The following is a 26,399-nucleotide window of genomic DNA, read 5'->3' as shown; positions in this document are numbered from 1 at the left end:
CCCGGTGTGCCGGCGCCGCAAGGCGGAGGATTAGCCTAGTGAGCCGCGGCGCCCGCCACCTCTTTTTCCTTTTAAACTTTGTCTCAAATCAGATGTTAGTTATTAGTTGGATAGAGTCAGTGTTGAGAATAAGATGTGGTGATGTCTACCTCAAGTATATTGAACATCAGAGACGTAGTTGAGTATAACATTCTTATATGCTATATTTCTAGCTGGGTAACTGGGAGTTTCTATCAGGGGTATGTGGTTTGGCAGGAGAGAGAGAGACATGTAATAAGACTAATTAAGGTATGCATGGAAACTGGAAGCATGGAAGAGGACATTTTCTATCAGGAATCTTTTCTTGTTCTTGTCTTTATCTTACTTTCCTTCCAATAACAATCACAGCTAACTTTTGAGTTATGCCTTAAAACTTACGGAGTGCTTTTGTGTATATTATGAAATATAAACTTTATCTTTCTGAGTGGCCAAGAATATTATAATTTAGTAATATGGGTAGAAGTGCGTATGCATAAATTTGTGAGTGATGGCAGATGCGGTGAACTAGAGGATATGTGGTTCTTCAGAAGTGGGCAGCTGCTGCCCAGCTCTGGCGGGTTGTTGAGTGTAGATCTGTGAACCCACAAGTGGTGCCAAGGGGTAGAGACTTGAAGCCTTCGTTAGATCCCTTAGCACTAACTCATTCCACCGCTAGCTGCCCCAAATTATTTGTGTTCTTTGATATGGACAACTGGTATTTTTCTAAATTTTAAGTGAATTGGGAATAAAAACATCTTCATAAAATGTTGCATTTGAAAGTTAATTTGTAATAAGTAATATATATAAAAGTAACATGCTTGAATCAGGCATTTGGCCTAGTGGTAAGATGCCAGTTAAGATACCCACATGGGAGTACCTGTGTTCAAATCCCAGTTCCTCTCCTGATTCTGGCTTTCTGCTATTGCATACTCTAGAAGGCAGCAGATGATGGCTCAAGTGGTTGGTCCCTGTCATTTACACGAGTGACTTGGCTTGAGTTTTTGCTTCTCAGCTTCAGCCTGGCTGAAACTCTGCTGTTGTGGGCATTTGGGTAGTAAAGTAGAATGTGGGACCTCTGTGTGTCTCTCTGCCTCTCAAATTTAAAAAACAAAACAAAACAAAAAACAATTATGTTTGCTATGCAGAAAACCTCATGACGTGTTCCTTAGCCACTATCCTCTCTTTCCAATCAAATTGTAGCCCTTAAGCCTTTCCTGTGTGAAATTCTAAAGTCACTTGAGCTTAGTATTTAGATCTTGTTGGTTTATGATAACCTGTAAAAGTGGACTTTTAAAAAATGTTTCTGATTTTTAGGGCCGGCGCCGCGGCTCACTAGGCTAATCCTCCGCCTAGCGGCGCTGGCACACCGGATTCTAGTCCCGGTCGGGGTGCCGGATTCTGTCCCGGTTGCCCCTCTTCCAGGCCAGCTCTCTGCTGTGGCCAGGGAGTGCAGTGGAGGATGGCCCAGGTGCTTGGGCCCTGCACCCCATGGGAGACCAGGAAAAGCACCTGGCTCCTGGCTCCTGCCATCGGATCAGCGCGGTGCGCCGGCCGCAGCACACCGGCCGCAGCGGCCATTGTAGGGTGAACCAACGGCAAAGGAAGACCTTTCTCTCTGTCTCTCTCTCTCACTGTCCACTCTGCCTGTCAAAAAATAAATAAATAAAAAAAAAGTTTAAAAAAATGTTTCTGATTTTTAAATATAGGTTCAACAACAATGTCCTGCAGGCTAATAAAAATAGATGCAAAGTCAGTTTATGCCTTCTGCAAATATGCTTAATTTAATCCTTATCACACCCAAATCAAAGGGTTGCTTAGCTTTCAACTTGAGGGCATTATAAGCTCTGGGAGGCTGAGTAGCTTGCCCAAAAGTCACAGGAGATAAGTGGCCTGTTTCTACAGGTTCTGAACTCCTTAGATTTATAACATATTCCTGTTAGACCTGATTGTTACAGCCTCACTTCTTTGTTTTTTAAATTCCATTCAGCATCAGGCCCTTCCTTCAGGTAGACTTCCGTCTGTCCATGTTCCTCATTTGGCCTTGTTTTCTCACCCTCCTCTTTCATGTGCTGTGTGGCACAGTAGGGCCTGTATGTGGGCTGCTGTGCAGATCTGCCTTGTGATTACTTTCCACATTACTTTCTCTGCTCCCCACATGCCCCAGTGAGCAGGCTTTGCTATTAAGTGCAGTCTGTTTCTTGTTGGTTCCCTAAGCAGCTGCTGTCTCTTATCAGATAGTTTGCTAGAGTTATCTGGTAATGACAGAAAATCCTCTTCCTTGCTGATTTTAGTATTTTTGCTCCTGAGGTCTGCACGTGATATCTATTGATGGCTCAATAAAAGCATTGCTTTATATATTACTTTGCCTATTTTGTTTGTTTACTACTAACTGTACTGCTAAAACCCAGTATACTACTTGGTACAGAGAAATCTTCATTAAATATCTGTTGAGTGAGTGAATACATTTCTGCCCTTAGACTGGCCCTCTTAGATTGCTGTGATGTATCTAGGGGATCTGGGATTTGCTACTTATTTAGTCAACAGTTAGTGATGTTACTCTGGGTCAGACGCTTTATTGGACCCTGAGGATAAGAATATGGGTAGGACAGTTCCTGAAAATCCTATTAAAATGTGTTCTTTTGAGAAATTGATCAGAATTGCAGTTCTTTAATGTTTGACTATCTGTGGAAACCAGTGATCAATGTTCAGTCCAGGATATATTAATAAGATTAAGGACCAAGCTGAATGATTATCTTTGAAGTTAATCAACAGTTTCTAAAAGATGTGATTTCTTTTGTTTTTCTTCTTTCTTTTTTTATGATTTATTTATTTATTTATTTGAAAGGCGGAGTTACAGAGGGGCAGAACCAGAGAGAAAGAGATCTTCCATCTCCTGGTTTGCTCCCCAGATGGCCACAGCACCTGGAGTTAAGCCGACCCAAAGCCAGGAGCCAGGAGCCTCTTCTGGGTCTCTCACGTGGTTGCAGGAGCCCAAGGCCTTGGGCCATCTTCCACTGCTTTCCCAGGCCATAGCAGTGAGCTGGATTGGTAGAGGAGCAGCCGGGACTAGAACTGCCATCCATATGGGATGCTGACATTGCAGGCAGTGGCTTTACCAGTTATGCCACGGCACTGGACCCTGTTTTTCTTCTTTCTTATAAAAGCACATTATGGGCCGGTGCTGTGGCTCAATAGGCTAATCCTCTGCCTTGCGGTGCCGGCACACCGGGTTCTAGTCCTGGTTGGGGTGCCGGATTCTGTCCTAGTTGCCACTCTTCCAGGCCAGCTCTCTGCTATGGCCTGGGAGTGCAGTGGAGGATGGCCCTAGTCTTTGGGCCCTACACCCACATGGGAGACCACGATAAGCACCTGGCTTCTGGCTTTGGATCAGCGCAATGCGCCGGCCACAGCGTGCCGGCTGTGGTGGCCATTGGAGCGTGAGCCAACGGCAAAAGGAAGACCTTTCTCTCTGTCTCTCTTTCTCTCACTGTCCACTCTGCCTGTCCAAAAACAACAACAAAAAAAAACAAAACAAACAAACAAACAAAAAAAACAAAAAAAAAAACAACAACCAAAAACAACAACAAAAAAAACCAAAAACATATTATGGGGAAAAAATTCCAGGTCTGAAAGGACAAAAAATGTAGTGCAACAGAAAAGTTTGGGCTAAGCCCAACATCTTGGTTTAGAATACTAATCTAAGGGGCCAGTGCTGTGACATAGTGGGTTAAGTCACTCCCTGCCATGCCGGCTAACCATATGGATGCCAGGTTGAGTCCTGGCTACTCCGCTTCTGATCCAGCTCTCTGCTAATGAGCCTGGGAAGGCAGCAGAAGATGCCCCAAGTACTTGGGCCCCTGCCACTCATGTGGAAGACCCATGTGGAGTTCCAGGCTGATTCTTCCTTATTTCTTCCTGATATTTCTTCCTTCCCTCTTCTAGTATACTGAATTTCAGCTGTCATTTTAATTATCTTTCCATAATTAACAAATGAAGGAGGAATGAATTTATTTTTTTAAAATTTTCTTTATTTATTTGAAAGGCAGAGTTACAGAGAGGCAGAGGCAGAGAGGGAGAGGTCTTCCATCCACTGGTTCACTCCCCAGATGGCCACACTGGTTGGAATTGCGCCAATATGAAGCTAGGAGCCAGGAGATTCTTCCAGGTCTCCCACGTGGGTGCAGGAGCCCAAGGACTTGGGCCATCTTCCACTGCTTTCCTAGGCCATTGCAGAGAGGTACATCGGAAGCGGAGCAGCCAGGTCTTGCACCAGCACCCCTGTGGGATGCTGGTACTGCAGGCAGCGGCTTCACCCGCTATGCCACAGCACTGCCCTCAGGAAGGAATTTCTAATTCATATGTGTTTTTTCAAATGAAACGTCTAAGAAGAGGTAGTATACTTGGCAGCTAAGACATAAGTACATGGGAGGAATACATGAGTGATAACACCTGTGGATTGAATAGTTGGAATGTGCTATGTCTGGTTAACTGGAGGCTGATGACCTGTTTGGAGATCTTGATGGACTGGCTCCCAGCTACCTCTTGTGACTTGTGTGCTTTTTCCTTGCAGTTCCTGAGGGAAGACCTCAATTACCATGACCCAACAGTGAAACACAGCACCTTCCATGGTGAGGATAAGCTCATCAGCGTGGAAGACCTGTGGAAGGCATGGAAGTCCTCAGAAGGTAATAGGCAGTCTGCTTGTCAATCCTAGTTGTCAGAAGGTTCGGAGAAGAGAGAAGGACATGAATATGAAATGCTTAATAAAGAGAAAATTATTGAAACTATTTTGTATAAAGTCACTGAATAAGCCTGGCTATCATTACGATGCTGGGAATAGGAGAAAGTTCTCCAAACCCAGGGTTGTTCCTTGTTATAATGTGTTTGAATTTCTACTCCTTCCAGGATCTGAGTCTCCTAGCTTCTGCTGCTTCATCTCCAGCAGTAGAGAGCATTAGTTCTTTTTTTTCTTTTAAGATTTATTTTATTTGAAAGAGTTACACAGAGAGAGAAGGAGAGGCAGAGAGAGAGATCCTCCATTCACTGGGTCACTCCTCAGTTGGTTGCAATGACCGGCACTGCACCAATCCGAAGCCAGGAGATTCCTCCGGGTTTTCCCACGCAGGTGCAGGGGCCCAAGAGAGAGCTGGCTCAGAAGTGGAGCAGCCGGGACTCAAACCAGCACCCATATGGGATGCTAGCACTGCAGGCAGCAGCTTTACCCACTATGCCACAGCTCCAGCCCCGAGCATTAGGCAGCCCCTTTCTGCTGTAGCTTCCCACTTAGTCTCAGCTCTGCTGAGTCTTAGATGATTCAAAGATTGGGTAGAAATACAAATGAGCTCTCTCACGAGTCTTGTCTTTTCTGGGTTAGATTGCCCTAGTTCTTTGAAGAAAATATTATCTTACCCTCCTTCTCATCATGATTTTCTTCCTGTAAACATTTTTGTTAATGCCTTTTTTAAATCCTGGAATTGGACACAGACTCCCAAGTGTGGCTTAGTCATTACAGTAAGATTGTCAATTTCTTGGTTCTTGACCTCACATGTATCTGTTGTTGCTGTTTGATTAGATATTCTTGCATTCAGCATTTGCATCATGCTGCTGACTCACAGCGAACTTAATGAAAACTTTAGATCTTTTTTGCATTTAAAACTGCTGAACCATGACTACTGTTTTTTTCCCTAAAGCATGTTCTTTAGAATTCTGAGTGAAAGACTATGCCTAATTGTATGGGCATTTAAGGGAAGGAAAATATATTTTTAGGCTTTTCTCCATTTATATTTGTGGTTAAGAACTTCTTTTGATACCAACAAGATTGGAAGCAGGCACTAGTTTTGTGGCGCAGTGGGTTAAACTGCCACTTGCGACACTGGCATTTCTTAATGGAGCGCCAGTTAGAGTCATGGTTGCTCTGCTTCTGATCCAGCTCCCTGCTAATGTGCCTGGGTAAAAGCAGAAGGTAGGCCAAGTACTTAGAGCCCTTCCACTCCTGTGGAAGATCCAGATGGAGTTCTTGGCTCCGGTCTCCTGCTTGGCCCTGTCACGACCATTGCAGTCATTTGGGGAGTGAACCCAGTTACTCTTTCTCTCTTTCCCTCTTGCTATCTTTAACTGCCTTTCAAATAAATAAATCTTAAAAATAAATTGGAAGCAGTCTTTTCTCAAGGTATGTTAGGGTAGCTCCTGATGCTAAGATGAGTTAAACATAAAATGACCACTAGGGTCCCTGGTTTTCAGATGAGGAATTTTAAGTCTTGGCTTATTAAATTACTTATTTATTGCCATGCATTAAATAGAGCCAGGACTTAAATGTGAGCATTCTGCTCCCCAGGCCAGTGGTTTTACTTGCTGTCTTGATTGAAGTACTGATTTGATAGTAGAGAAGACTACTAATTAAATTCTTACCTAGAATTATAAAATTTCAGGCCTCAGAAGTATTGTATACAATGTAAATGGAGGTCATTGAATTTTAAGAAGGAACACCTGGATTTTGAAAAATACTTTTTAAATTTTATTTGAGAGGCATAGTGAGAGGGAGAGAGAGAGAGATCCCAACTGGTGGTTCATGCCACAAATGCCTATCCTATCTCTGGCCAGGACAGAGGCAGGAGCTGGGGACTCAGTCCAGGTGGGAACCCAATCGCTGCTGCCTCCCAGGAGCTGCACTAGCAGGAAGTTAACCAAGAATCAAACCCAGGCACTCCAATATGGGATATGAGTGTCTTAACCTCTAGGCCAAATGTCTACCCTAACCTGGATTCTAATCCTGGTACTGGGATGAGCAGGCTAATGCTTCTGGTTAACTCTTTGTTTTATCAATTTAGAGGAAGTATGAGAAAACTGTAAGAGAGAGCTTCGTAGAAATCTTAGAAGCTGAGTTCTTTATGAGGATTTTTCTTTAATAGTTCCTGCAGGAATCAGGCTGTCTACTGATGAGAGATGAGGCAGTTACATGAGCTTTGGAATTATGCCAGCACTGCCAGGAAAAACCTTCCATCAGTACCATTTAATTTTGATTTTCTTTTTTTTTCTCTAATAACATGAGGATAAGGCGTCTGGTTTTTGAGAGTGGATTTTATAAGTAGGATCTTAGAATGAAATATGGCAGGGAGCACATTCCTGGCCTTTTCTGAAAGTTCACACAGAAGTAGCTGGGAAGGGAAAGTGAACAAGAGAAGACAGAAATAGAGGGACTAAATCATAATACTAGAAAACAGCTCCAGGCAATTTTCTGGTAAGAACTTTATTTCTGGACTCAACAACTATTTGGAATACTTCCAGTTTATTCTGAGTTACAGGAAAATGGAAGACAATTGAATGAATTTTTTGGAGGAAGGGGTTCCCATTAGCCATGAGAAGAGAAAAAACATTTCAATGCACAGTGATAGAGCTTACATCTGCGATATGAGAAGTGATATATGTACCTTTTTAGCATTTGCTCACCATGTGTTGTACCTGATGTTTGGACAAACTAAAAGTGAGAATCTTCTTGTTTTCTCTTCTTCTATAGTTTGCTTCATTATTCAGGGCAAGGTTCTTAGTCTCTCTGGTGTGATGATTTCCAGAGCTACAAAAAACATGTAATTTCTTGGCACTGGTCCAAGCTGGCTTGCTCGAGTTTAGCTAGATCATGCAGATATGAGCAGTGGTCATTTGTCTTTGGAATGTTGCAATAGCAGGGTAACATTAGTATCATCTGGATGATTAGTTTTGTTAACATTTTCTGACTAATGTTGGGGAGCTAGGCTTTTCTCAGTGCCATTTATTTTATTTTATTTTTAAAGATTTATTTGAACTTGCAGCCATATGAGATGCTGGTATCACAGGCAGCAACTTGATCCTTTGTGAGACAATGCCCCTCTCTTTCATTTAGATTCCAGCAGAAAAATCTCTATCTAAGCCAACTCTGGATCTTTGTAATAAAAATAACAAACTGAAAAACTTATTTAATATGTGTTAGGAACTATTCTAAGTATTTTACCTATATTAACTCATTTATCAGAAAAGTTTTATGAGGTGTGATGCTCTGATTATCTCTATTTACTTTGCAGAAAATGAGGCAAAGCGAGATTAAGTAAAATAATGCATTTCTGTCACTAACAACCTGCAGTAAGAACAGACATCACACTGTAAAGGGCACAGTTCCCCATCAGATTGTCCGCACTTCAGATACTAGCCACAACCGTGTATTCCCTGGCCCCCTGCTTTGATCAGTTGGCTACAAATTTGAGGATTCTCATGACCCCCTCTAGCTTGATAATTGATGGAACTAGTTACAGAGCTCAAGAAAGTCCTTATTTGGGATTGGATCTTTATCACAAAGGGTACAAATCAGTACTAGCTAAAAGAAGAGACCCAGATGGTGAGATCTGGGAGGTTTCTGAATGTGGCACTTCTGTGTACTCTCTGGAATGAGGATGCAGAACAGCAGAACACTGCCAGCACCAATCAGAGAGCTCAGCCAGACTTCAGTGTCCAGCATTTTTACTTGAGTTTCATTACATAAGCACAATTGATTGAATGATGGCCAGGTGATTGACCTCAATCATCAGCCCCATTTTTTCTCTCCAAAGTTGTGCTGTTATCTTTTGGCTCAAAGTCCCAATTTTTTTTTTTTTTAATTTTTTGACAGGCAGAGTGGACAGTGAGAGAGAGAGAGAGAGACAGAGAGAAAGGTCTTCTTTTGCCGTTGGTTCACCCTCCAATGGCCGCTGCGGCTGGCGCGCTGCGGCCGGCACACCGCGCTGATCCAATGGCAGGAGCCAGGTACTTCTCCTGGTCTCCCATGGGGTGCAGGGCCCAAGTATTTGGGCCATCCTCCACTGCACTCCCTGGCCACAGCAGAGAGCTGGCCTGGAAGAGGGGCAACCGGGACAGAATCCGGCACCCCGACCGGGACTAGAACCTGGTGTGCCGGCACCGCAAGGCGGAGGATTAGCCTAGTGAGCTGCAGCGTTGGCCCAAAGTCCCAATTTTTTAATCACGTGGTTGGTTTTTCTAGTTGCTGGATCTCATCCCAAGTCATCTCATTATTATGAACTTGAGTGTGATTCAGGGGGACCACCATCTATAAGAAAGGTAATTCTCCTTTCTCTGAAGGGAGGAGGGAACTTCTACTTTTACTGTGACCTTGTCTAAATAAGATCAGAGTCGGCGAACTCAAAAGACCTCCATAGCGTTGACAACTCATGACAAGAGCCTAGGGTGATTACTGACGCCATAATCAAGAGTGTCAATTTGTTAAGTGAACAACAGGAGTCACTGTGCACTTATTCCTCATTAGGATCTCTGTCCTAAATGTGCTGTACATTGTGATTTAATGCTATAACTAGTACTCAAACAGTATTTTACACTTTGTGTTTCTGTGTGGGTGCAAACTGTTGAAATCTTTACTTAATATATGCTTACTTTACTTAATATATGTTATATATCTTTACTTAATATATGCTTTACTTAATATATGATCTTCTGTATATAAAGATAATTGAAAATGAATCTTGATGTGAATGGAAAGGGAGAGGGAGCGAGAGAGGGAAGGGTTGCAGGTAGGAGGGAAGTTATGGGAGGAAAAAGCCATTGTACTTTGGAAAGCTGTACTTTGGAAATTTATATTCATTAAATAAAAGTTAAAAAAAAAAAAAGAAAGGTACTTCTATCACTGAGGAAATTTCAGGAGTTTAGTATTTACGTTTCAGGAGATGGGGACAAAAGCCATGCAAATCTTTACAAAGTTAAGTGATTAAATAGGGAAGAACTAAACAAGCAGGGCAGAGGAAGGACCAAGAACAAGAGCCAACTCCAGGGAGTCTAGCAGCAGACTGGGGGATTGCCCCCTTCTAATTGGCTGTCAGGTGAATCAGCTTCATTTATTTTTTCATCCATAGGGTCTTTGCTAAAGAGTAAGATATGGCTGGGGTGCAGGGAGAGGAGGAGAATCAATTAGTATGGTCTGGATTCCAGATTTATATAGAGTGGTGATTAGTGGATAAATATGGGATTGGAGGCAGGGGGTTTGTGAGTGCTGCAATATCCAGTCTCTCTAGAACCAGGTGTGTGTGTGAGAGAGAGAATGGTAATTCTTTAATGGAAAAGATTTTGTGAAATATTTGAGAAGTAGAATTGTTTGCATATTTGAGCCAGTGGAAACAGTAACTGTGTACTTGGTAATGAGGGGTGATGGGAGGCATTGATCTAAGGGGATTCTCCTCTAAAGCATGGGTTTCATTTCTTCTAAACAAAGTGCCATGTTAGTTTCCCATTCCCTTTCTTACACATAGATTTTTTTTTTTTAAGATTTATTTTATTTATTTGAAAGAGTTACAGAGAGAGGTAGAACCAGAGAGAGAGAGAGAGAGAGAGAGAGAGGTATTCCATCTGCTGGTTCACTCCCCAAATGACCACAACGCCCAGAGCTGAGCTGATCTGAAGCCAGGAGCCAGGAGCCTCTTCCTGGTCTCCCATGCGGGCGCAAGGGGCCAAGGACTTGGGCCATCTTCCCCCTGCTTTCCCAGGCCATAGCAGAGAGCTGGATTGGAAGTGGAGCATCTGGGACTCGAACCAGCACCCATATGGGATGCTGGTGCTGCAGGCCGTGGTTTTAACAGCGCCGACCCCTTTACACATAGATTTTTAAGTGATGTTATCTTGCAAACAAAGTATAATACATTTTTTAAGTTTTTTTTTTTTTTTTTTGACAGAGTTAGAGAGAGAGAGAGAGACAGAGAGAAAGGTCTTCCTTCTGTTGGTTCACTCCCCAAATGGCCACCACGGCTGGTGCTGCGCCGATCCGAAGCCAGGAGTCAGGTGCCTCCTCCTGGTCTCCCATGTGGGTGCAGGGGCTCAAGCACTTGGGCCATCCTCCTCTGCACTCCTGGGCCACAGCCGCGAGCTGGGCTGGAAGAGGAGCAACCGGGACTAGAACTGGCGCCCATATAGGATGCCGGTGCCGCAGGCGGAGGATTAACCAAATGACCATGGTGCCGGCCCCAAAGTATAATTCTTAAGTAATAATTCTCTATTTTTAAGAGTCAAAGACATTTTAACTTTTAATCTTTGGTTCCCACTAAGTAATTTGAGTCCAACTAAAAGAAAAAGATAAATAAATCTTTTAAAAAAAAAGAAAAAGAACCTGGTTAAGTTCAAATGTGCCTATGAACTCTGTTATGAGAAAATGTTAATTCCTTTTTTTTAAAAAAAAAAGATTTTATTTATTTATTTGAGAGATAGAGTTACAAACAGTGAGAAGGAGAGATAGAGAGAAAGGTCTTCCATCTGCTGGTTCACTCCCCAAATGGCCGCAACAGCTGAAGCTGAGCCGATCCAAAGCCAGAAGCCAGGAGCTTCTTCTGGGTCTCCCAACATGGGTGCAGGGGCCCAAGGACTTGGGCCATCTTCCACTGCTTTCCCAGGCCATCAGCAGAGAGCTGGATCTGAAGAGGAGTAGCCGGGACTAGAACCGACACCCATATGGGATGCCAGTGCCGCAGGCAGAGGATTAACCTACTGTGCCACAGCACTGGCTCTGAAAATGTTAATTTCTTACTAGGTTTTTTGCAACAATGGAATAAGCTCACAGATCTCCATTTCTGTCTGTGCTACTCTTTGGAGAACAGGGCTTTTCTGCAGGAGGCAGTTGCGCGGTGCTGGAGGACCGGCTTGTGGAGAGGAAGCCCAGCAGAACTAGCATCTCTCTGTTGACCCAAAACGAGGAGGGCAGGGAGCATCAGGCTTCTGTCTTAGTCACTTCCAAAGCTAGATCAACATGAAAAAGTTAGTTACACAAACTAATGAGAGATACGTTTATTCTTTTCTTTTAGCCATTTAAAAGTCAATATGCAAAATGAATCTTCAAGAGATTTTAGTTAAAAACCTTAGCCATTAGTTGTTATACTTCTTGCAGAAAGATACAATTGTCCTCACCCCCATCTTACTTTCTTTCAGATTCTTCTTTTCCTGGCAATAAATAATCTATTCATCACTTACGATTTATTACAGTAATTTTTTCTTTTTTTAAAATGGCAACTTAAGGATTAAAGGTCTTACTTGTATAATCATTTAAAAAATAAGAAAACTGAGTATTTATCACTTAGTTTTGAAAAAGTTTTATTTATTTATTTATTTATTTAAAAATTTTTTTTTTTTTTGACAGGCAGAGTGGACAGTGAGAGAGAGAGACAGAGAGAAAGGTCTTCCTTTGCCGTTGGTTCACCCTCCAATGGCCGCGCCGGCGCGCTGCGGCCGGCGCACCGCGCTGATCCGATGGCAGGAGCCAGGAGCCAGGTGCTTTTCCTGGTCTCCCATGGGGTGCAGGGCCCAAGCACCTGGGCCATCCTCCACTGCACTCCCTGGCCACAGCAGAGAGCTGGCCTGGAAGAGGGGCAACCGGGACAGAATCCGGCGCCCCAACCGGGACTAGAACCCGGTGTGCCGGCGCCGCTAGGCGGAGGATTAGCCTAGTGAGCCGCGGCACCGGTCTATTTATTTTTTTTGAAAAGCAGAGTATTGGAGAGAGAAAGAGATTTTTTTAAGAAAAAAAATTTTTTTAAATTTATTTGAAAGAGCGAGAGAGAGAGAGATCTTGATCTTCTGTCTGCTGGATCACTTCTTAAATGTCCCCAGAGGCCACAGGTGGACTTGGCTGAAGCCAGGAACCTGGAATTCTGTCTGGGTCTCCACGTGGGTGGCAGAGACCCAAGTACTTGGGCCATCCTCTACTGCTTTCCCAGGTACATCAGCAGAGAGGTGGATTGGAAAGAGAGCAGCTGAAACTCTAACCAGTGCTCATGTGGGATTCAGAATCGCAGGTGGAGGCTTAACCAACTGCTACACAACACTGACCCCAGAGAAAGAGATTTAGATTTCTTCCATCTGTTTCGTTACTCCCTAGGTGTCCACAATAGCCAAGGTTCAGCCAGGCCAAAGCCATGAGCAAGGAAGTCCATGTGGGTCTCCCACGTGGGTGGCAGGAACCCAAGTACTTGGGACATCATCTGCTGCCTCCCAGGCATATTAGCCGGGAATTGGACTGGAAGAAGAGATGGGACTCAGTCTCAGATACTCTGATGTGTGATGCTGGTGTCCCAAGTGGTGGCTTAACCTGCTGTACCACAATACCTACCCCTTTCTTACCTTTCTGTGAAAATCCTAAGAACTATACCTCTTTAATATACCCTTGGTACTTCTCCTTAGCGCAACTTCTTCTTTTCTCTATTTATTTATTTACTTATTTATTTATTTAAGAGGTAGAGTTACAGAGAGGGACTCTCTGGTTCACTCCCCATATGGCTGCAATGGCTGGAGCTGGGCTGATCTGGAGCCAGGAGCCAGGAGCCAGGAGCCCCAGGAGCCCCAGGAGCCCCAGGAGCCAGGAGCCCCAGGAGCCAGGAGCTTCCTCCGAATCTCCCGTGCAGGCGCAGGGGCCCAAGCACTTGGGCCATCTTCCACTGCTTTCTCCGGCCACAAACAGAGTTGGATTGGAGGAGGAGCAGCTGGGATGCCAGTGCTGCAGGCAGAGAGGCTTAGCCTACTACGCCAGGGTGCTGGCCTCTCATGATCTTTTCTTAAAGAGATTTATTGAGTTACAATTGACAAAAAGCATAAATGTTTAAAGTTTACTATTCACAGGTATTTTGTTTGTATGTAACTATGAAACCACAACAATATAGTGAATAGGTTAATTACTCCCAAGTTTTCTCATAGTCCTTTGTAATTGCTCCCTCCCTGTTTCCTCTCCCAGACAACCATGGATCTTGCCTTCTGCCACAAATTACTTTGCATTTTCTATAGTTTTACTTAAATGGAATTATGTAATATATGCTCATTTTAAAGAAAATCTGACCTTTTTAACTCAGCATAATTATTTTGAAATTCACTCATTTTTTACATATATAATAATATAATAATATAATATTATTGCTGAGTGTATATCTTTGTAGAGATATACCACAGTTTACTTATTGACCTGTTGATAAATATATGAACTACTTCCAACTTTTGGCTATTACAGATCAAGCTGCTATAAACATTCACACAGTTATAAACATTCATGCAGAAGTCTTGTATGGATATATACTTTCTTATCTTTTAGCTAAATACCTAGGAGTGGAATGGTTAGATCATATGGTAGATATTTATTTTTAAGAAACTGTCTGGGCCGGCGCTGTGGCTTACTTGGTTAATCATCCGCCTGCACCGCTGGCATCCGATATGGGTGCCGGTTCTAGTCCCAGTTGCTCCTGTTCCAGCCCAGCTCTCTGCTGTGGCCCGGGAGTGCAGTGGAGGATGGCCCAAGTGCTTGAGCCCCTGCACCCTCATGGGACACCAGGAGGAGGCACTTGACTCCTGGCTTCCAATTGGCGCAGCGCCGGCCGTGGCAGCCATTTGGGGAGTGAACCAATGGAAGGAAGACCTTTCTCTCTGTCTCTCTCTCACTGTCTAACTCTATCTGTCAAATAAAAATTATATATATATATATAAAAAGATACTGTCAAGGGGTTGGCACTGTGATATAGTAAGTAAAGTCACTGCCTGCAACGCTAGCATCCCACATGAGTGCTGGTTTGTGTCCCAGCTGCTCCACTTCTGCTCCAGTTCCCTGCCAATGGCCTGGGAAAAGCAATGGAAGATGGCCCAAGTGCTTGGACCCCTGCCACCTACATGGGAGATCTGGAAGAACCTCCTGTCTCCTGGCTTCAGCCTGGCACAGTCTCAACTGTTGTGGCCCTCTGGGGAGTGAACCAGCAGATGTGAGATATCTCTCTCTGTCTCTCCTCTCATTGTATCTCTGACTTTCAAATAAATAAACAAACCTTTAAAAAAACAGGCAAGCTGTTTTTCAAAGTAATTGTACTATTTTATATTCCCATCAGCAATGTATAAGACTTTTAGTTCCTTCTTGTCCTTGAGGTGGTCAGTTTTTTAATTTTAGCTAGTCTGATAATGTATTGGTATCTCATTACAGCTTTATTTTGCATTTGCCTAATGATTAATGGTGTTGGGCAGCTTTGTCATTCATGTGTATCTTTGGTGGAGTATCTGTGAAATCTTTTGTCTTTATTTTTTAGTTTTGAAAGTTGTATATTCTGGATATAAGTATATAAGTTCTTTATAAAATACAGTTAGTTTCATATCTGTGGGTCACCCAGAAATTCCACCAACCATGGATTGAAAATATTTAGAGAAAAAATTCCAGAAAGTTCCAAAAAGCAAAAGTTCAATTTGCCACTTACTGAGTGCTATGTTAAATACACACATATGATGTGTAGGCATGTCCTGTTGTAGCTTCCTACAGTCTCACAGATTTCAATGTCTCCAGCATTCTGTCTGAGCATTATATTCCTTACATTTTGTTCATGTACTGTGTTGTTAGGCCTACAGTGCTTCGGTCTGTGCTGAACATGTACAGTTTTTTTTTTCCTTTTCATTCCCTAAACATTACAGTGCAACAACTATTCACATATCATTTACATTGTATTAGATATTTTATGTAATCTAAAGAGTATTTAAAGTATAGAGGAGGATTTACATAGGTTATGCAACTATTCCTATACCATTTTATGTAAGGGACTTGAACATTCATGGATTTTGGTATGGGGTAGGGATGGGGAGTTCTGGAACCAATAACTTTTCGATATCAAAGGATGACTATAGATGCTTTGCAAAGATTTTCTCATAGTCTGTAACTATCTTATCATTTTCTTTTTTATAAAAAATTTATTTACATATTTGAAAGAGTTACAGAGAAAGATGAAAGACAGAGGGAGAGATCTTCCACCCACTGTTCACTCCCCAAATGACTTCAACAGCCAGGGATAGGCCAGGCTGAAACCATGAGCCAGAACCTCCATCCAGGTCTCCTACATGAGTGCAGGGGCCCAAGGACTTGGGCCATCCTCTGCTACTTTTCCTGATGCATTAGCAGGGAGCTGGACAGAACTGGAGCATCTGGGACTTGAACTTGTGCATATATGGGATGCTGGTGTTGGAGACAAAGCTTATCCCCCTCTGCCAAGCTGGCCCCCTTTTCATTTTCTTAACAGTATCTTTTGAAGAGCAGAAAGTTTAACTTTTTTAAAACATTTATTTTGTTTTATTTGAAAGGCAGAATGACAGAGAGGTAGAAAAAGAGATCTTCCTTCGGCTGGTTTACTCACCAAATGACTACAATAGCCAGAGCTGGGCCAGGCCAAAGTCAGGAGCCAGAACTCCATCTGGGGCCAGCGCTAATCCTCCACCTGTGGCACCGGCACCCCAGGTTCTAATCCCAGTTGGGGCTTCAGGGGTGAACCAACGGAAGGAAGTCCTTTTTCTCTGTTTCTCTCTCTCACTGTCTAACACTGCCTGTCAAAAACAAACAAACAAACAAACAAAAACAAAAAAACAACTCCATCTGGTTCTCCCCTGTGGCCCAAGCACTCGAGCCATCTTCAGCTGCTTTGCCAATCACATTAGCAGGGAACTGGATTGGGAACAGAGCAGCAGCACTTGAACTGGTATGTTACAAGTGACAGCTCAACCTTCTGCACCAAAATGGCACCTCAGTTTTTATTTAGAGTCTAGTTTATTGTTTTTTTATTTACCATGTTTTTGGTGTTGGATCTAAGAAATATTTGCCTTACCTAAGGCAAAAGATTTTCTTCTAGGGGCTGACACTGTGGCTCAGTGGATTAAGTTGCCACTTGAAATACCAGCATCCCATATATATGTAAGTCCAATCCAACTCCCTGCCAATGCACCTGGGAAAGCGGCAGGGAATGGCCCAAGTGTTTGGGCCCCTGCCACTCATGTGTGAGACCCGATGGAGTTCTAGGCTACTGGCTTTGGCCTGACCCAGCCCCGGCTGTTGTGGCCATTTGGGGAGTGAACCAGAAGATGGAAGATCTGTCTCTCCCTCTGTCTCTTTAACTTTCCCTTTCAAATAAATAAAAATATGTTTTAAAATTTTTTCTCCTATGCTTCCTTCTAGAACTTTCGTAGTTTTAGGTTGTACATTTTGTTGTTGGTAAGTTTGGTATTAGTTTTTGTACATGAAGTGAAGTATGAACGTACTTTTTTGTGCTTTTAGGTGTCAGAATTGTTCTAGAACCATTTGTTCAGAAAGCTATCATTTCTCTACCATATCATAACACCTTCTATCAAAAAATCAATTTTCCATTAAGTTTAGATTTAATTATGGACTGTTCTGATCCACTGGTCTATTTATTTGTCTTTATGCCAGTACCATGCTATTTTGATTACCATAGTCTTAGAGTAGCACCTCCCCCCCTGCCCCCAAGAAGCTCCTGACTCCTGGCTTCAGATCGGCGCAGCTCCAGCTGTTTGTGGTCAATTGGGGAGTGAACCAGTGCATGGAAGACCTCTCTCTCTCTCCCTCTCTTTTTTTATTTTTTATTTATTTGTCATTTTTTTAAACTTTTATTTAGTAAATATAAATTTCCAAAGTACAGTTTATGGATTACAATGGCTTCCCCCCTCCCATAACTTCCCTCCCACTCGCACCCCTCCCCTTTCCCACTCCCTCTCCCATTCCATTCACATCAAGATTCATCTTCAATTATCTTTATATACAGAAGATCAATTTAGTATATATTAAGTAAATATTTCATCAGTTTGCACCCACACAGACACACAAAGTATAAAATACTGTTTGAATACTAGTTATAGCATTAAATCACATTGGACAACACATTAAGGACAGAAATCCTACATGAGGAGTAAGTACACAGTGACTCCTGTTGTTGACTTAACAATTTGACACTGTTGTTTATGGCGTCAGTAATCTCCCTAGGTTCTAGTCATGAGTTGCCAAGGCTATGGAAGCCTTTTGAGTTCGCTGACTTCGATCTTATTTAGACAAGGTCACAGTCAAAGTGGAAGTTCTCTCTTCCCTTCAGAGAAAGGTACCTCCTTCTTTGATGGCCCCATTCCTTCTACTGGGATCTCACTCGTAGAGATCTTTCATTTAGGTCTTCTTCTTTCTTCTTTCTTTCTTTCTTTTTTTTTTTTTTTTTTTGCCAGAGTGTCTTGGCTTTCCATACCTAAAATACTCTCATGGGCTCATCAGCCAGATCTGAATGCCTTAAGGGCTGATTCTGAGGCCAGAGTGCTGTTTAGGACATCTACCATTCTATGAGTCTGCTGTGTATCCCATTTCCCATGTTGGATTGTTCTCTCCCTTTTTTATTCTATCAGTTAGTATTAGCAGACACTAGTCTTGTTTGTGTGATCCCTTTGACTCTTAGACCTATCAGTGTGATCAATTGTGAACTGAAATTGATCACTTGGACTAGTGAGATGGCATTGGTACATGCAATCTTGATTCTCTCCCTCTCTCTCTCTCTCTCTCTCTTCCTCTCCTTCTCCCTCTGTGTAACTCTTTCAAATAAATAAAAAAGTCTTAAAAAAAAAAGAATAGGTTCCCCCCACCCCACCCTCACCACCCCAGTCATGTCATTCTAGCCCTCTAAATTTGTTCTTTTTCAAAGTTGTTTTGGCTGTTTTAGGTTTTTGCATCAGCTTGTTGATTAAACAAAAAAGCCTGCTGGGATTTTGAATGGAAGTGTATTGAATCTATATTAGTTTGCAAGAACTGACATCTTAATAATATTGAGTCTTCTGATCCACGAACAAGTACATCTCTCCATTTATTTAGGAGATATTCTTTGTCTCAGTATATTTTATAGTTTTCAATATACAGTTCTTTCACATCTTTTGTCAAGTGTGCCATGTTTCATAGTTTTTGATACTATTGTAACTGATATTTTTAAAATGTGTGGTAAAACCCATATAAAAGGGGTCGGCACTGTGGCACAGCAAGTTAAAGGCCGGCCTGAAGCGCTGGTTCAAGTCCCAGCTGCTCCTCTTCTGATCCAGCTCTCTGCTATGGCCTGGGATAGCAGTAGAAGATGGCCCAAGTCTTTGGGCCCCTGCACCCATGTGGGAGACCTGGAAGAAGTTCCTGGCTCCTGGCTTCAGATTGGCGCAGCTGCAGCCTTTGCAGCCATCTAGGGAGTGAACCAGCAGATGAAAGACCTCTCTCTCTCTGTCTCTACCTCTATATATAACTCTGTCTTTCAAATAAATAAATCTTTAAAAAAATCCATGTAAAAGAGCATACCATGTACATTTTAAAAAATTTAATTCCTGATGATTGCTTCTATATGGATATATAATTGATTTATCTGTCTGTCTATCTAGATAGATAGACCGATCCTGTATTCTGCAACCTTGCTAAACTCACTTATTAAATTCTGTCATATTTTCTCCATAGACAATCATATTGTCTGCTAATAAAGACAGTTGAACATCTTTTTTTCAATTTTATGTCTTTTGTTTTTTTTGTCTTGGCTGAGTACCCTGGCTAGTTTCTCCAGTGCAGTGTTAAAGAGAAGAGATGAAAACAGACAGCCATGTGTTGTTTCTTATCTTAGAGAGAAAGCATCTATCTTTCACCATTAATGTTGACTGTGGGTTTTTCATAGAAGCCCATTATCACATTGAATAAGCTCTGTCTTACCTAGTTTGCTAACAGCTCTTATCAGAAGAGGATACTTGATTTTTATCAAATAAATTTTCTTTGTTGACTGAGATGCTTGCATAGTTTTTCTGTTTCACTTTGTTAATATAGTGAATTGCCATGATCAATTTTGGAAATTAAATCAGCTTCACATTCTTGGGATAAGTTCCATTTGGTCAAGATATATTATCCTTTTACTGTATTTTTGGATTAGATTTGCTGAATTTAAAAAAAAATTACTTTCATTTTATTTGAAAGGCAGAAAGAGAGATAGAGAATATCTTCCATCTATTGCTTCACTCCCCATATGCCCACAATAGCCAGGATTGACCAGGCTAAAGCCAATAACCTGGAATTCTATCCTAGTTTCCCAGATGGATGGCAGGGACCAAACTACTTGAGCCATCATCTGCTGTATTCTAGGGTACATATTAGCAGGAAGCTGGAACCAGAGTCAGAACTGGGACTTGAACTCAGTCACTCTGATATGGGATGTGGACATCCCTAGCAGTGTTTTAACCCCTACACCAAATACCTGTCCTGATAACTGTTTGTATATTTAAAATTCATTTGTTATAGGTAGTATGTAGTTGGGTATTATTTATTTATTTTGTAGTTTGATGATCTCTGCCTTTTAACTGGAATGTTTAGACCATTTACATTTAACGTGATTTTTTTTTTAAAAAAAAGATTTATTTATTTATTTGAAAGTCAGAGTTAGAGAGATGGAGACACACACACACACACACACACACACACACACACAGATTTTCTGTATACTGGTTTACTCCTTGGGCAGCTGCAATGGCCAACACTGGGCCAGGCTGAAGCCAGGAGCCAGAAGCTTCATCCAGATCTTATATCTAGTAAATGGGAAATCTCAAATTTGAGCCAAGGCACTTGGTTCCAAAGCCCATATTCTTAACTTCTGGCCATTTCTTTTTCTTTTTTTTTTTTTTTATTTTTGACAGGCAGAGTGGACAGAGAGAGAGACAGAGAGAAAGGTCTTCCTTTGCTGTTGGTTCACCCTCCAATGGCCGCCATGGCCGGTGCGCTGCGGCCGGCACACCGCGCTGATCCGAAGGCAGGAGCCAGGTGCTTCTCCTGGTCTCCCATGGGGTGCAGGGCCCAAGGACTTGGGCCATCCTCCACTGCCTTCCCAGGCCATAGCAGAGAGCTGGCCTGGAAGAGGGGCAACAGGGACAGAATCCGGCGCCCCGACTGGGACTAGAACCTGGTGTGCTGGCGCCGCAAGGTGGAGGATTAGCCTATTGAGCTAATTGAGTTAGCCAGCCTAACTTCTGGCCATTTCTGATAGATAGACCAAAGGCTGACCAAGTGAACAGCTGACTAAGAGCCATATGAAGGAGAGGCAAGGCAGGCACCAGTAACCCTGACACCAGACATAGTTCTCTTGGTATGTGGGTTTGAAACCACCAGAGTAGTTGAGGGCTTCATCTGGATGCGCCACAGGTCCCCTTTCCCACCCTTGTGGGGTGACTCAGGAGCCCATTTCTTCTTGCTTATTCATTCTCTGGCAAGGGTAAGGATTGGCTAAGGCCAAGTATCTGCCCTGGCACATCCCTGGAGATAGCACTGTGGTTCCAGTGCTAGGGAGTAATACTTACTGCTCCTTCTGTCTGGAATGCCCTTCCCCCAGTATCCACCTGGTTCACAGTTTCACTTTCTGCGAAATGTCACCTCACCAGAGAGGCTTTCCCTCATCTGCCCTAACATAACACTGTTCTTTGTCCTTTTGCCCTCTTATTTCTGACTTTTTATTCATTGTCCTTATCACCACTGGGCATATAATTGTCTATCTATAATGTTTTACTCCACTATGGAGAGAAACATGGGCTCTGTGGTTCTTTTATGTATTATTAGATATACTGTTGTATTGCTGGCTCCTAGACGGTGATTCACAAGTTGTGGGTACTCAATAAATGTTTTTTCCCCCAGTGAATAATTTGTTTTGGAGTTTCAGACCACTTGTTTTCAAGGACTTCCATCACTTGTCTCTAGTAATACTTCATTCTCCCTGCTTCTATTTGTGACCTTGCAGGCTGGACAAGCTGGAGCCATTGTTCCCTGAGCATACTCCAGCTTTATAGTTCTGTTTTCACTCATGTTTCTTTCCTCTGGTAGACCTGCATCTCTGTCCATCTGGCTTCTGACTGGTTCATAACATCTGCTTCTTTTGGAATGAATGTGTGTATTATCACTGAGTTTATGATGAATCCTAGGTATTTTCACACATGCATTCATTTGATTTAACACCTCTAGGAGATAGGTATTGCTAGAATATAAACTACACGGGGATAGGTATCTCATTCTTTATGTCCTTTTTTAATGATTTATTTATTTTTTTTAAAGGCAGAGTTAGAGAGATGGAGACACACACACACACACACACACACACAGAGATTTCATTTGCTGGTTCACTCTCCAAATAGCTGCAACAACTGAGGCTAGGCCAGACCAAAGCCAGTTCTCCCATCTGGGTGGCAAAGACCAAGTACTGGGGGCATCTTTAGCTATCTTTCCCAGGTACATTACCAGAGAGTCAGATTGGAAGTGGGGCAGCTGGGTCTTGAATTGGCGCTCGTATGGGATGCTGGCATCTCAGGGAGGCTTAACCTGCTGTGCCACAATGCTGGCCCAGGGATCTTGTTCTTGATCACTGTTCTTTTCCCAGTACCTGACACAGAATAGTAGAAAATTAGTGTTGAATAACAGGTTGAATATTTTATAGAAGAGGAAATTTAGGTTTATAACAATGAAGTGATTTGCTCATGCTGGTTTGTGGCAGATAGTATGGAAATCAAGATCTTCCACTTTCAGACTCAATGCTTTTTTTCTCTGTATAACAAAGAGATTTATTTTGTTTATTGAAAGGCAGAGAGAGAGAGAGAGATCTTTCATTCACTGGCTCACTCCCTAGGTGGCCACAATGGCTGGGGCTGAGCTAGGCGGAAGCCAGGAGGCAGGAACTCCAACTGGGTTTCCCATGTGGATGGCAGGGTCCCAAGTACTCAGGCCATCCTTTACTGCTTTCCTAGGTGTAGTAACAGGGAGCTGGATTGGAAGCAGTGGGGATATGAAACAGTGCTCTAATATGGGACGTGGTGTTGCAGCTGGCAGCTTAACCTGCTCTGCACTACAACCTGGCACCAAACTCAAAGCTTTTAAAATATCTAGTGTTCACAAATGCAACAGAATTTGTTTATCTGTAATAAGTTTTTTTAGTTACCTCAAAACAAAGCAAATTTTACTTATTTTAACGTAAAATTCTTTCTCAAATGGGAAACATATCTATGAAACATGGTACGTGGGTTAAAGCCCTGCCTGCTACACTGGTACCCTAAATGGGTGCTGGTTCAAATCCTGGCTGCTCCAGTTCCCTGCTAATGCTCCTGGGAAAGCAGTAGAGGATGGCCCAAGTCCTTGGGCCCCTGCACCCTCGTGGGAACCTGAAAGAAGCTCCTGGCTCCTGGCTTTGGATCGACTTGGCTCCAGTTGTTGTGGCCATTTAGGGAGTGAACCAGAGGATGGAAGACCTCTCTCTTTTTGTGTCTCTACCTCTCTTGTAACTCTTTCACATAAATAAAAATAAATCTTTAAAAAAATAAAAGAAACATGGTACAGAGACCAGGATGTTTCTTTTTCTTATTTCTAAGTAAACGCCATTTTCCTGATATAGGCATTTGACAAGTGCCTTTCACGTAGCCTTTACTTTTATAAGGAAGCTGTGGGATGAGTGATGCTGTTAGTAAGCAAAGTGTAAGTACTGATGGGAGGTGCAACCCACAGACTGCTATTGTTCATTTGAAGACAGTACTAGAGCTTGTATTTATACTGTACTTTTATCTCATTCCTTAATTTTCATGTGTGCTTTAAAATATACACTAATGTTAGTATACGAATGTAATTTAATTTAGTCAGGTGTACATATATTAGCAGTGTGTGCACAGTTAGTTTTTATAGGTAGATCATATCATTATAAAGATTGGAGGCTAGTTATTTACCTTGTGCGTCTCTCTTATGAGGGATTACTGGTTGTAGAAAACTCTAGGGGTTGACTTTCCCTGATTCTGTGTAACATTGTCATTTTGCCCGGAGGTGTAGGAGGTGTAGTCTTTGATCTGGTGAGAGGCCTCATGGGCAGACTCTGGAGAAATGAGAGACTCAAGGGGACCAAGTCTTTCACTTGCATGTACTCCTGGGGTTGGGATATGTGAATCATGTGGAGTCTGTTTCTGTATTAAATTCTCTTTGCCAAATTCTATAGCCTCTCACTGATAGTCTCAGAGATCTTTCCCATTTCTCTTTTGGAATGAGAAAGCAGAATAAGATTTTTAACCTTGAACCTTAGGGACAAATGGCCCTCATGTCTCAACTGGATTCTTGAATGAGATCTTCATGTTGGGACTCAGGTGTGCTGAGAAACAGAGACTACACAGGATACAGCTCGTCATGACTTACTTCGTTCAGACTGCAGTGACTCTGGATAGACAACATTATGCTGCCAGGCTCTACCTAGGTAGGACATCTGCCTAGGTAACAGAATGATATGCAGAGCTAAAAACAAACAGATCACCAAACTGCCTTGAAGTTTGGCATAATGTGCTTGAGGCCATTATCTTTCCCTCCTGCATCTTAGTCATATAGGGGCTGATTAGTCTAGAAATCATCCCCACGTACAGTGGACCCCTTAAAGACCCTCTGTTTCACTTAAGGCAGTGTGTAGAGCAGTGGTTCTCAGCACCCCACTCCACTGAGACAGTTTGGTTGTCATGACTGGCAGCAAGTATAGATGGGCATCTAGATGCTGGGGATATTGTTAAACATCCTGACATACATAGGACAGCCCCCAGAAATGATCTCATCCAAACCTCCTTGGTGCAGAGGCTGAGAAACCCTGTTGCAGAGTGACTCCTGCCTGTCTCCACTGTGGTGTTGGGTGTTGACAGGGGAGTTCCCGCATGCCAAGAGTCTATGTCCAGGCTTGTTTCAAGACATTCTCCCAGTAGACAAAAGGCCCTTGAAGTACCGCTGGCCTGAGGCCTTTCTAGCATCGAAAAAGTGGCCCTTTTTCCACTCTACACGCCAAGCAGAAAGGCTCCATTGTGCTGGGTGAGGCTGAGCTCCTCTGGCAGCAGTGGCAGGAGTGTGTTGTTCTGTGTGCTTTACAGGCTAGCACTTGTCTGTCTGCCTTCTATCTGTGTGTCATTCTCCTGTGCCCTCATTATAAATGATCACATTTTTAATGTGTGTGGATATATGTTCATTTTCAAGAATGATGGTTAGTGTATTTTACTTTCCTCAACACTTCTTTAACCTCAGTGCTGTCATCTTTTTTCTCCCCAAACCTAGGATTTGAATGTTTCTCTTAATTTTTCTTTTCCTTCCAATGTATTCTAGTCTGGTAACTAGAAATTTAAGCTAAGCAGTGATTTTAAGCAGCTCTCTCTCTCTCTCTCTCTCTCTCTCTCTCTTTTAAAGAGATTTATTTATTTATTTGGAAGGCAGAGTTACAGGGAGGCAAAGGCAGAGGTGACGGCTGGGGTGGGGGGTGGGGTCTTCCATCCACTGGTTTACTCCCCAGATGGCCGCAACAGCCAGAGCTGCACTGATCTGAAGCCAGGAGCCAGGAGCTTCTTCCTGGTCTCCCACGCGGGTGCAGGGGCCCAAGCACTTGGGCTATCTTCCCCTGCTTTCCCAGGCCAGAGCAGCAAGCTGGATCAGAAGTGGAGCATCCAGGACTCAAACCGTCACCCACATGGGATGTTGGCACTGCAGGCGGTGGCTTTACCCTCTATGCCATAGCGCCACAGTGCCGCAGCTCCCCGCTCCCCCCAAGCAGCCCTCTCTTAAGTGTCTAATATCTTGTCTTTCAGGATGCAGTCTGAGCACAGTACACCTGCATCATCCTCCCCACCCTCACCCAGTACCTTTCTCTTTTCAACTTTCTGCGTCTGCCAACCACCTCATCTACCTCCAAAACTACACAGCCTCACGGCTTTCCTCCTGCTTGTTGGAGATTGGAGAATTTTTGCTTCGACTTTGTTTCATTCAAGATGTATTACTAACTGCTTTGCGTTTGCATGTGCTGGGCTCTACTTGGGGAAAGGAGGAGAATGAAAGGAATGGTCCCAATTTTCTAACTTCTTTAGCTTATGTGAGAGTGACAGAAGCAACGTAAGATGTGAAGTATGCCTACCAGAGAATGCTGTTTTTCTGACAAGCGTTATAGGATTTGTCCACATGGGCTACCTATTTTTAAAGGAGATTTTTATTGTTTGGAGGCCACAATAAGAACATTTCCGTGACTCCTCATTTAGAGTTGTCATTTTTGAGTAAATTCTTATTGATGTCACTATGTATGAAACTCTTATTTTAGAAACAGTAGATAAACACAAATGAAGAGGATGTGACCCATACCTTCAGTATGATAGCATTCTGATGAAAGTCAGTTTTTGGTAAAGGTATGGCTCTTTAGAGAGGAGAGGGATGAATCTCAACTCCTCTCATTGTGCTTCAAAACTTTTCTGGCTTCTTGTTGTTCATAGCAGTGGTTTTCAACCTTGAGGAATGTAGGAATTCCTTTTAAGGGAAATAATTTATCTTGGACCTGCAGTGCTGACTTAAATTATTTTTGAGTTATTTAAATATGCACAAACATAAAATTGAGATTTAAGTTGCTATGTAAAATCTGTGTACAAATATAAACAAAAACAAATTTATACTTTAAATAGAAATAAACTTCAAATCCAATAAAATACTTTTCAGCTGATACTGAATTGCTTTCAGGCTGCATATCTGTATTAGATACCAGCATATCTGTATTACTGGATACCATCAGGTG

At 42.7% G+C, this 26,399-nt stretch overlaps 1 protein-coding gene across 10 annotated transcripts in view; it reads left to right on the top strand.

The window, feature by feature from the left end:
• Window positions 1–26,399, top strand: part of STIM1 (stromal interaction molecule 1) — a 224,037-nt gene that overhangs the window by 153,171 nt on the left and 44,467 nt on the right. For all 10 annotated transcript variants that reach the window (XM_051822943.3, XM_051822950.3, XM_070074547.2 and 7 more), the window contains one exon: window positions 4,589–4,703. In XM_051822943.3, the coding sequence (XP_051678903.1) occupies window positions 4,589–4,703 (115 nt within the window). The remainder of the gene's footprint in view (window positions 1–4,588; window positions 4,704–26,399) is intronic.

Source organism: Oryctolagus cuniculus, chromosome 1, assembly GCF_051225735.1.
Source record: "Oryctolagus cuniculus isolate XC-2025 breed Fujian yellow rabbit chromosome 1, ASM5122573v1, whole genome shotgun sequence".
NCBI classification, from domain to species: Eukaryota; Metazoa; Chordata; class Mammalia; order Lagomorpha; family Leporidae; genus Oryctolagus; species Oryctolagus cuniculus.
The sequence above is the reverse complement of the archived record's forward strand: the minus strand, read 5'-3'. Positions and strand labels throughout refer to the sequence as shown.